We start from the raw sequence: 12,007 nt of genomic DNA, 5'->3' as shown, positions 1-12,007 counted from the left end.
TTATAAGATATTTTTAGATGTGGCAACATGTAATGTAGGATCCATAACATTTATTCATTTTTGAGGTAATGTTCTATTATTGACACCGGTATCACACCACAATGTTTGCAAGCTTCTGTCTTTTGATCTCACTTTGTTATAATTTTAGACTCCTTCTTAAGGATTAAAAACTAATGATATAATTTCAATGCAGAATTTTTGGATGGAGTTTAAGAAGGCATTTAAGTTGCTGAATTTAAAAGTAGAACCATAATGTATTGAGTGAATAAATTTTTTGGCACCAAGACTACAATCATGAAATTAAAATTGAGTGACCTGCCCACACTGGAAGAAAATTTGCTTTTCTGTCCCAATCTCCTTCTTGCCCGAAAGCTGTGTTCCCTCCACCATGACATCTGCATCAGCAACACAAGTGGGTTTAATAAGCAATTAATCAATCCTAACACATTGTCTAGTCTTTATTTCCCTGTAATCACACTAAAACCAATGAAAATGTATTCATGAAGAGTTAACAGTATAATTTATTGAAACCAAGTGTACAGCTAAGACCAAATTTGCCTGTATATCTCAAAGAATAATGAAAATTATCTGAGGCCACAAGATCATTTTCAGGTACCTGGTCTACAAGCAAAACAATTCATAGATCCAACTTAATATTTTGATATGTTGAAGTTCAAAGAAGAACACTTTAAATAATCAACAAACATGTCTATTATTAGCATACTACTGGTAGAATTCATGTGATATTTGATATTCTCACTAAAACACATGAAATTATAAGAATCACAACATATGTATGTATGTATTCCTCCAATTTATTTTTTTTGTTTACTCAAAACACGAGACATGCATTGCAAACATCAGTACTTGGCCATGTTACTCATGAACTGGAGTGAACTGTTTCCTGGGTGTGACTAGGGTGCACAACAAAATTATGTATGTGTACAGTCTCTCCGCTACTTTTTAGTTGACTAACTGGAAATGAATGAGTGAATTGAACTAATGTGAGGAAAGGGATATTGGCCGACCTGTGACTGGTATTGACTACCCACCATAGTCTCTGTGTGTCAGGAGGCAGCTCTCCTATTTATGTAATGTGAATGAGGAAAACATACAGCATTACAAGAGTCATTCAAGACACAATACTGCTGCTACATATGCTTCTCTTTTGTAATCTACATTTTAGTATGTTAGCATCTTGTACATAAATATTTGCATTTTGTTGATAGCACAACTTAACAAACTTGTAATACTCCTTACAGGCTGGCTTGCAAGCAAGAAGATTATGATTATGGCTGTGACACTTGCTACGTTACTACTGAACACCAAGAATAAAATGGTCTTGGTAAGTTATCACAGGGATAGCAAGGTGCAGTGCACTGTGGAGCCCGTTTAACTCACATCAATTGTTTTCCTTGAAGGTCATATTAACCTTCAGGAAAGAAGAAATAAAAGAATACTGCCATTTCCAAGGTACTGTATATATTCATGTATAGGTACTGGTACTGTTATATTGCTGCAAAATTTTTTGATAATAAATTATATAACTGGATTGCAGAGCAGAGGGTTGAGACCCATGCATATTTAATTTTATGTATGGTTGATAGAAATTAACTCCCCTGATTTTATTTACATGTTTTATTTCCTTACTTTACTTAAACTCTTACTGCTCCATTCACTCATAATAGTACTTGTGGAAATGTATGCATGAATTAGTGGCAGTCACACCGGTATCCCACAACTCTAGTGCTGAACATACTTGCTAACTAAAGATGGTATTTAATTAAAGCTGAGATTCACAAACCAACTTCAAACTGCATGTAAATGCTTTCAACAGTCAGTTTTAAACTTTATACCTGAGTATATACAGTAATGAAAAATATGTGCTTTCAGGATCATACGAAACCACAAAACAAGGAAAGACAGGTAGAGGGAGTTGGCAGCCTGAGAGAGGCATTCTCTCTTTGGTCCACCGAGACACCTTCCTGACAGCCTCATCATTCCTCAGCAGCAAGTCCAGTAAGTCAAATGAAATCATGTATCAGTCAAAAGTTAATCATTTATTTGGAAAAATTAATTCACATCCTTATTGTCTTTGTGCCACCTGCTAATATGTTCAGTACACACAAGTTTGTTTATCTAAAATCAGCAAAATCTTGGCAGCACAAGTAGGTCCTCCTGTAGAGGCAAGCAAAGCAATTGCTTCCACCCTCTAATCAATGGAAAGCCACTGCCAAGAGAGGCAACTGCAGAGCGAATCCCGTGACAGGTTCCAGCAGGTCTTTATCCTACATCTTTCAACCAATACGTGCTATCTTGGCTACAATGACATTTGTCTAAGAACCTGCAGCAATAATCTTTTCAGTAACTGGCCTTGTATTCCCCTTTCAGCATTAATTCACTCATTCTAGTCATTTCACTGTTTTCCAGCAAGAAAATATCCTATAAAGTGGATTTCTGATTCAGATCCTAAGTTGCCTATGATGAATATAGTATTCATCTTGGTTGTCTGAGGGGCAGCTCTCACAAGAGGCAACACAGCACTGCATCTGTCACTGTTATACTGATGGGAAAGTATTCATAAGACTTTTAAAGTGATAGCACTTAGTTCAGATTTATCAACCAATGGTTTTTCAAAACAAGAAATTTTTGTATACAATTTAAATGATGTAAATTTGTTGAAAAGATGATTGTTTAATTTCCTAAAAAAGTTCAGTTTCAATTTCTTGGTAATTCAGTACCATATCAAATCCTAATTATTATATGTATATAAGTTCTTTTTTTTGTGTTTTTTTTGTGTTATCACTTTCAGTATGTCAAAACCCAATGAATGAAATAACACGGTAGTTTTGAAGTGAAGCTTTCCCACAGGTGACATGTTATGTACAATCAATCCAGCACTTGTGCTGCTTACATATAGGACGGTTTCAGCAAATATTATATCACTGCTATTTTCTTGTACCTTATAGCATTAAAATCTGAATTATAAATATTAAACAGCATAACTTCCAACCCTGACAGACCTTGCTCACCACATCTCAAGTGTGATGCAGCGCCACAACTGTTTCACCAGACTGCGGTAAGCAACAATTTGAGGAAGTAGTGGGAGCGAGGAGAGAACCTTTGCTGTATGGGATGAGGATGTCGGGGGAGGGTTGCCAGACCAGGTGTCACTGCCTACCACACAGACATGCTCACATACTCATTCTTACTATTTGTAAAATAGAAAATAAAAATTCATCTGTTGCACTCCTACTAGTTCTATGTATAAAATCTAAATCTTGTTATTATAATACAGAAATAATGAGGACATTAGATTATATACACATACAAGTATGTATTTTGCTTTTTTAAAACATTTATGAAAAATTACCACATTACCACTGCTCACAACTCAAGCTGGTCAACAGTCAAGGTCCTCCTGTCCTTCACTTGGGCTCATGTCCTTAGTTAGATTGCATTCCTAAGATATCACAAGGTAAGAGGGGTATCAACTGAGGTTTGCAGCAATAACAATGAGCACCAGTTACAACCAGAATAAATAAATAGTCATAACATCTAGGAAAGTACAGAAGGTAAAAAGATCCACTGGGTATACTACATAATTTATGCTCCCATAACATATTAATACTGCATTCAGTCAATGAAAACACTTCCCCCCTCAAAACAAAATAACTAATAGTAAAAAAAAGTGAATTACTCAGCACAAACTATTTTTCACCAGCACCAGACGCAAACCAGTTTATCAGGAGAGTTCTTGAGTGTCTGCCACCACTCGGCACTTCCTGCCCGCCTTGCCTGCCTGCTCAACAGAGGAGACAGCACCACCAAGGCAAGTTTCCCAAGTGCCTTTTTTGTATCTCAGTGAAGTGAATCTTAGTGGCAAATACTACATTGGAATCACAAACATTGAGGTTTTTTTTTCATATCTACAGAGCACTGTCACTGCAGTCTCACTTGACATCACACTACACTAAAACAGGAGTCAAGTTGTAACCACTAACGAACAATCTAGTGCTAGACAACACCAGTTTCGTCCATAAGTGGTAACGATGCTGCATCCATGCTTCCCTTTCTCTTGTGGCCCCTCTCAAAGTTCAGCTCTAAACTGCTCCCTGTGAAGAAACAAAATTACTTAGTCAAATTAAACCAAAATTGTTTACCAGACTGATTTTAGAATTTATAACGATCCAAACTTTGAACCTTCTTATTTAAATAAATAAGGAAAAGAAAAAGTTTCACAATATACAATTTTAGATTTTCTGAAAAATCTCTAATCTGGTAATTGATTGAAACATGCAAAATCTGAACTAATACTTAGGGCACATAGTTGACACAATACAGTTAATATCCTCCTCTACATCTAATACTATTCTTCCATTTATAGATGACTTCTAATACCCATTCCTCTCTTTAACCCCTTCATCCCGGCGACGTCGGCATCCGACGGGCATCTGACAGCGTCACCGTATGGAAAGGGTTAGTCCTCTTCTAAACCTCTTAAGAGGAAATGAAGGAGGATTGAGAGGTTTAAAAGAGGATTAATCCTCTTCCATTTCCTCTTGACCCTTTCCATACTGTGACGCCGACGTGTGCGTCACGGATGGAAAGGGTTAAAGATTTTCTTGGCTTTTCTTAGCTTTGGAGACCATACTTGATCTTGTTTACATCCCATTGCAAACTTATGATGGGGAACCTTGAACACACGGTGCTCAGTTGCCAAATAAATTAAATCGGTCTTGCTTTGAAACCTTTTGACCAACTATAGACCACACTGAGGCAATAAACCCACTGTGGTTACAGTGGTTTGGAGGAAGCAACCCTTGCTCATGTTCACTGGATTTTATATAAGTTCATTGCCAAACCAGTCACTTATTTCTCAAAAGTCTTGGCTTAATCATATCCTTGTCATCGGCTGGGGCAGCAGAGGTCAAAATCGTCCCAGCTCCTCTTCTCTGCTGTTGTAGTAACAGTAAGCTGCTACCCCGTAGTTTCCTGTCAGGAACGTACCTACTGTGCTCTTACTGGAAAATAAATTATTTATGATGATTCTTTTCCCCTAGTGGTGTGTGGATGAAAGTACAGCATCAACTTGCAATGTTAAGCAGAGACAAAGAGCCAAAAGGTTAATGCTTTTCATTTAAGTAATTTTTGCACTAATTTCAAGTGTACATTTATTTTGTTAAATCTCAATACTGAAAAAAATGTCAACAGGTGAACATGTTGGGATGGAAAGTTAAGTGGAACTGATGATTAGATAACTGGTAAAAAAAAAATGTAAGAACAGTACAAACACTATTAAGAGATTAAAAAGTAGAGGTAAAAAGAAATTAAAAAGAAATGAGGACTGAAGTTAAATTAGGAGTAGATTCTCATTAGCATTCTAGACAGTTTAGAAATTTAAAAAAAAATAATAATATAATATTAAACTGCTTATCCTGGCATTTTTATGATGCATAATGCCTAAGTCCCTGTGATGTATAACATACTTTTAATACATACCTGATTGTTTTCTAGATTTTGCAGAACCCTCAGGTATGAAAGCAGCAACCATGAGGGCACAGATGACCAATAACGCCCCGAACACGAACGGCGGCCCAGGCACCAGGTTGGGGCTACTGGTGACGTGAGGGGTCGACCCATTGCCGGCAGCAGAACCATTGGGCTGAGGAAAGAATAACGTATAAGCTAACCACAGTTAAGGCTCTGTAAGAAGTTTATGTAAAATAATGAACAGTTTATAGTACATATAGCTGATGAATGATGCTATTTATGATATTTTATGCTGCTTTATAAGTGCATACAACGTCCTTTCCTTAGGGAAGGACAAATCATCTGCGTGAAGACCATAAATGCTTGGATTGGCGCAGCAAAAATTACTTTACAATGGACTTTACTTGGCCATTCCCCTGCATGACCCCTTCTCTGTTGTGATGCCTTTATGGAAATTCACATTAATAATAAAAGAATTGAGAAAAAAGTATCTTACTCTTTGAGAGATGTCATCCCCTTGCTCTTGACTGAGGTCTACGTGGAAAAGGTAGAAGATGAAGCCGAAGACTGCAGGACCAAGGCCTGAGCACAGCCCCCTCATGCCCGTAATGATGCCCTGAACCACACCTGTGCAGGAAATATTGAAATTTAACAAATCAGAAATATTAAATACAATAATAATGCTGATAATGTGAATTATAGTCTACCAAATCTCCAAAAGTCTACTCAAATAAACAAAGTTATCTACATGCAGCTGTTCATAATTATGAAAATATTATTACTACAATAAATGGAGAGCAGAGAATCATCAACGACATCAGATGCTAACTAGTGGAGAAAAATACTGAAGGCAGCAAAGCCAGGCACATACCCTGCTTGTCAGCATCAGTATGAGTGCTGACATAGGCACTTATGGCAGGGTAGGTAATGGAAGATACTGAGGCCAACAGACCCGCAGCCCACATCATCCAGATCTTGGAACCAAACCCATACCACATGAGCTGCAGCATCTCAAAGGTCAGCCCCACCTGTGAGGAGCGGAAGAGGCTGAAAATAGTCTGGCCATGCTTTGCTAATACTTGCATAAATAACAATGAAATAAATGTAAATTATTGTCGACCATATATGTAATTTAATAATTAGAGAAATATACTGTAAATTAGCTGTTTGCATGATAAAAATGTGAAAGTGGAATATTCTAGTAAGTAAAACTTCTATAAAAATGAAAAGCATGACTACTAGAAACCAACCATTTATAATAAAAACTTCAAGGGACGTGAGGAATTACTGGCAAAATTCAATTATACAATGAATATTTTTTATGAATCTTTGGTTATCACATTATTATTTTTTTACCTGAAAGTAACCCACAAACTGCAACACACATATGACAATATGTATATAGACACTTATAGCATCTTCCATTTAGCGTAACCCGTTTCTGGGTCATGATCTGTAGAGTCCTTCATAGAGTCCCGACAACCTAAGATTTGGACGCCATTATTGGCCCTGTGTTTTCACCGCGCTTTTCAAACACTAGCACACGGTCTCGCGGCGAAGACAGGGCCAATAATGGCGTCCAAATCTTAGGCTGTCGGGACTCTATCTATCAAGGGACTCTACAGATCATGACCCAGAAACGGGTTACGCTAAATGGAAAAGGCTATTAATAGCAACTTTTGTATAGGCAACTCATAAGTACCTTTCACAAAGTTTCGTGTCAAACAATTAATTAACAAACAGTTGTGTGTCTTAAAGTGCCCAGATATGCTAAACATGCAATCCTAATATACAACTGAGTTAACTTGCACCAAACTCCCTTACCATGATGACATGCTTGTTGGACAGTTTCTTCATAAGCAGACTTAGAAGAGCAGTCTGGGCCACAACGGATAAAATCCCAACGACTGCTATGAATGTCGCCACCATTTCTGCAGAGAATTCCATAACCTGGCATGGGAAGAGAGAGAGAATCTTCATTAGTCCTCCTCAATACTTTACAATACAAGGATTTGCCATGTACTTGTCAACAAGCTCAGCTGAACTGGTACCTGATCCCATGCAACTTTCCTCTTTACAGACAAATTGAACAACAAATCTGAATGCATATAATTTTTTTGACAAGCACATCAAAACTTTTTAATTTAATTAAATAAATCAAGGCCTTGAAAAGTGAATATGTGCCTAATCAAGTAGATTTTGTCACCAGTGCTCGACTGTCCCTTGTGCCTCCTCCCTTGTTTCTGAAATCTGTCTAAACCACTCCAGGTGATGTCATAATTAGTGTAAACATCAGTTTGACTTACCAGTCTGAGGTAGACAAAAAAGCAGGAATATTGGCCAGCCTCTGGTAGATAGGATAATAAGACTGACACGCTGATCAATAGCACATTGCGATCTTTCCCAACCTTCCACAGAGCCTGCAAAAATAAGAGTTGTGTCAGCTGTACTGTACATAAATGAAATTCAATATTCCCACAAGGAATAATGGTAAAGGGCTAACTAAGCATTTGTGATAAATGGGGGTTGAATATTCATGATCACCGATCTGCATCTGTATACTACCACTTAACACTGATGGTGTAGAAGCTACACTGATGCTTCTTTCAACTCGTTAAAGCTGCACGATTAACATGAAATTAATCTTCTGCCGTTTAAGGTCCTAATAATAAAAAAAATCATTCATGTTTCTGTAGTAGTAATGTGATCTGCAGTATTTTACATATTTTCATGATATATGAGGAAACTGCAGGAAAGTTTTGTAAACACTTAATCCATTGTGCTTAGGGAGATCAAGACTCACAGAGAAGGGATCAGCCTGCTCCCAGGAGATGTGGGCACTCCAGGAGGATGAGAGCCTCAGTTTCTCTGGCAGAGACTCCGGCACAGCCACCAGAATGAAGAATACATCTAGCACTGCTATAGCTGTGGCCAGACCCACCACCAGGTCATCACTGTGCACCTGCAACACACCCAAAGGTATTTACAAACTGTACTTTACAGTGAACACAACACTACCTTCATAGTGATAGTTCATCTCAAAAGACAATTTTTACCAAGAACCTCATTTAAATCACTGATACATTTCACTTCTTCAATTTCCTGATAATAGCTTTCAGTAATCAAAGCTCATGTTACATCAGTCAAATAAGGGCTAATTATCTGATTGTAAATTCTCATAAGCTTGTTTACTTACTCACTATGAAAGTTTCTTAAGACTTGACTGCTAATTTTTCATTGCTTTTGTGACGAATCATAATTGTCACATATTAATATGCACGATAAGCCTCAATGTTGTTAGACATTTAATTGGTCAATTCCAAGTTAACTTCTATTCATATTCCAAAATACTGAAATCCATCAAAGCCTTGACTACACAGCTCCTTTATGGCCTCTGGCAACCACTTCCTCAGTTATCTTATTATGAAGATTATTGCATTATCAGGAACAAGTTTGCTGTCGCACCTTCCCCAGATAAGCTCCTAGTGCAGGGGAGGTGACAAGACTGGCAGCAAAGGTGGCAGACACCAAACCATAGGCACTGCTGCGTTCAGACTCATCTGTCACATCCGCAACGTATGCGAACACAATGCTGAAGGTGACGGCAAACACTCCAGACATGCTGATCAGGGCAAAGTACCACCTGGAAAAGACATCCAATTCAGCATACTTCACACATTCTATGACAACCTAACATCTTTTTATTTCAGTAGAGGCAGCCCATGAACAAAAATATTACACCGGACAGGTTTTTATGAGCATCAATAGTTACTTATAAAACACATGACCCTAAAACATGCAGAAACATTCAATACCTCTCAAAAATAACATACTATAAACACTCAGTTCATAGAGTAAAATAATTTTTGACCAAATATTTCTTTCATATAAAACCTACAAAGCAAGTTGATGAGTGTGCATTTGAATTTTGTGGAGACAATGATTCCCAGGACTGATTACACATTTCTAGGCTAAAAAAAGTCCTTTTGTGTCCACTACACATACAATCAATAATGTCGTTTCTCAAACAATGTAATTGGAAATCCATTCAGTATTCAGGTAATCAAGATGGAGTCACTCACCAGGTGTTGATCTTCATGAAGGGGATGGGAAGGCAGGTGAAGAACACGGTGATAAACAGGAAGAACTTTCGGCCCCACAGGTCTGAGAGTGCACCGATGAGCGGGGCACTCAGGAACGACAACAAACCCTGCCGAGGAACACCGCACCAGACCGTCAATGTCTCATTCAAGGCCAATATTGATGAGCACAAAAATAATAAAGGTAGGCAATAATTTTAGTACAAACGTTACCTACTCCCTCTGAACCTCATTATACTGAAAAATAATGTTTATCAGGCGTGTATGTCACTATCTTACCTGACATGACTTTATTACTGTCTATATTCACCTGAGCTTTCTTTTTATTTTCTCTTTGGCTGACTTTTTAGGACTGAAGAGAGGTGATGGACTGTTGCCACCACGAAAGGTCAAAAGATGAATTTAGTCTCAAGCTTAAGACCACTTTTTTCATTTTACTGTTATCAAAGTCATTACCCAAGGTGAACTTCTAAGTATAAATACAAAAACTAAAGTAACACCTAAAAATGTGAATACTTTCCACTCATATTCCTCAGGGTGACATACTTTTAACAGTACCACACGTGACAAACAAACACAACTTATTTTACCCCTACTTCACTGGCGCCATCTACCAACAAGACAACACCAATATGTCATCATCATCTGCAAAATATCCATTGTTCTCCCAAAACAAAGGACTCTGGTTGGCTCAATGATGCCTGTAACTGACATATAGCAAGACCCCAAATTTGCTCCACCACATCCAACCCAGAAACATCATCACCACACCACACCACCACTTCTATCAACACACAAGCCACACCCACCCACCTTTAATCCCCCTCTCCTGCAACCTTCCACCCTCACACCCAAACTCTCCTCATATCCACCCTCATACTCCACACACCCACACCCCGACCCCTATGTCTTACCCACTCCACCTCCCACCCACAGATCACTTTCAATCCACCCTCTGACCCCTCCTTGACCTCACTCCACCCTGCCATCCTTGTAACCCCACCCACTCCAGCCCCCAACCTCTCACTTTTCTTATCACCCATCTGTTCATACATTCCACCCAAACCACTCCCCACCCTCAATACACCCTCAACACCCACCCTCAAACCCCTTTCATTCAACACATGCATCCTCAGACCCTCTTAAATTAAGCTCAGACCTCATCCACCCATTCTTACCAACCACTAAACCATTCTTCAACCACCACCCATTCCACATATACACTCTCCAAGCCTCCCCTGCATTCTCTAACCGCTCAAAAAAAAACTCCCAATATACTCCCTCGCACAGTCACCCCCCTGCCATCGGTCTATCTTAGCACCACTGTCATTCAGCTCCACACAGATCCCCAAGCTTTAGACAAGACCATGATGAAGACCTTGGAGAGTATTACGTCACAGCCACATCTGGGTTCTGCCTCGCCTCGCCTCCTCTGATAGTGATGTAATTCCCCCCTCTCCCCTGCCTTGCCTTGCCATGCCTTACGTTTCCTTTCTCCTCCACCTCCCTCTTTACCATCCCTTTAACTTTTCCTCCACTCCCTTCCTTGCCTTGTGTTATATTTCCCGTTCTTCTGTTTTCTTCATCCTCCACTTTCCTCTCTCCTTCTACCTTATTCCCTTACCAACTGTTTCTCTTCAATATTTGCCTTCCTCCCTTGCTTGTTTTGCTTCTCTTCCACTTCCTTCCCTCTGTTTCCCATTCTCTCCAACTCCTTTCCTTCTACCTGCTCTTCACTACCCCTTCCATTCCCTCCTTTCTTTCTCTTCCACCTCTTCTTTACCTCTCTCTTCTTATCTCTCCTTTAATCCTTCCATCCCTTCCTTTCCACTCACTTCCCCTTTCCTCTACCTCTCTCCCCTCTTCTCCCCCTTAACCTTGCCAACCAGACTCCTCCCCTTCTCCTCCCCTAACGTCAAAAAGGCTGCTGGCTGCTCTGAGGTGGGTGAGGGACGGGGAAGGAAAGGTGGGGAGGAGGAGGAGGAGGAGCGAGTTTCCTCACCTTCCCCACCACCTGTGTCTATTAAAGCTGCTGTTCTCGTGCAATCAAAATGGGCCACCAACATACGTAAGCAGAGTTCCTTTATGCCCCGCCCTACACCTTCATACCTCTGACCCTCATACACCCTGCCCATCCTGAACCTCCTCTCTACACCTCAACCCAACCCCACCTAACCTTACTCCCACCTTGCCTAACCCCCAAGCAACTCATATCTCACCCCACTCCTTCCTCAACCTCAACTCCACCCCATCTAACCTTGCCCCTCCCAAAACGTTACCTTACCTTGCCTAACCCCCAACTCACTCACATCCCACCCCACCCTCTCCACACCTCAACCACACCCCACCTAACCTTGCCCCTCCCTAACCTTACCTTACCTTGCCTAACCCTCAACCCATTCACATCTCACCCC

The 12,007-nt window shown here is 39.7% G+C and overlaps 1 protein-coding gene across 2 annotated transcripts in view; it reads right to left on the bottom strand.

The window, feature by feature from the left end:
- Positions 1-2,047: 2,047 nt before the first annotated feature.
- LOC127002597 (hippocampus abundant transcript 1 protein-like) overlaps positions 2,048-12,007 on the bottom strand; it is a 31,201-nt gene continuing 21,241 nt past the window's right edge. The window contains exons 4-12 of one of the 2 annotated variants that reach the window (XM_050868683.1): positions 9,576-9,703; positions 8,959-9,136; positions 8,297-8,455; positions 7,800-7,913; positions 7,318-7,443; positions 6,365-6,521; positions 5,990-6,120; positions 5,503-5,665; positions 2,048-4,115 (exon numbers count right to left, since the gene is read on the bottom strand). In XM_050868683.1, coding sequence (XP_050724640.1) covers positions 4,018-4,115; positions 5,503-5,665; positions 5,990-6,120; positions 6,365-6,521; positions 7,318-7,443; positions 7,800-7,913; positions 8,297-8,455; positions 8,959-9,136; positions 9,576-9,703 — 1,254 coding nt within the window. In that variant the 3' untranslated portion in view covers positions 2,048-4,017. Of the gene's footprint in view, positions 4,116-4,244; positions 5,025-5,502; positions 5,666-5,989; positions 6,121-6,364; positions 6,522-7,317; positions 7,444-7,799; positions 7,914-8,296; positions 8,456-8,958; positions 9,137-9,575; positions 9,704-12,007 lie in introns of those variants that run through there. The other variant, XM_050868687.1, reaches the window with a different exon arrangement.

Source organism: Eriocheir sinensis, chromosome 2 (genome assembly GCF_024679095.1).
Source record: "Eriocheir sinensis breed Jianghai 21 chromosome 2, ASM2467909v1, whole genome shotgun sequence".
Classification (NCBI taxonomy): Eukaryota; Metazoa; Arthropoda; class Malacostraca; order Decapoda; family Varunidae; genus Eriocheir; species Eriocheir sinensis.
Note: the sequence above shows the minus strand (reverse complement) of the source record. Positions and strands in the feature narration are given on the sequence as shown.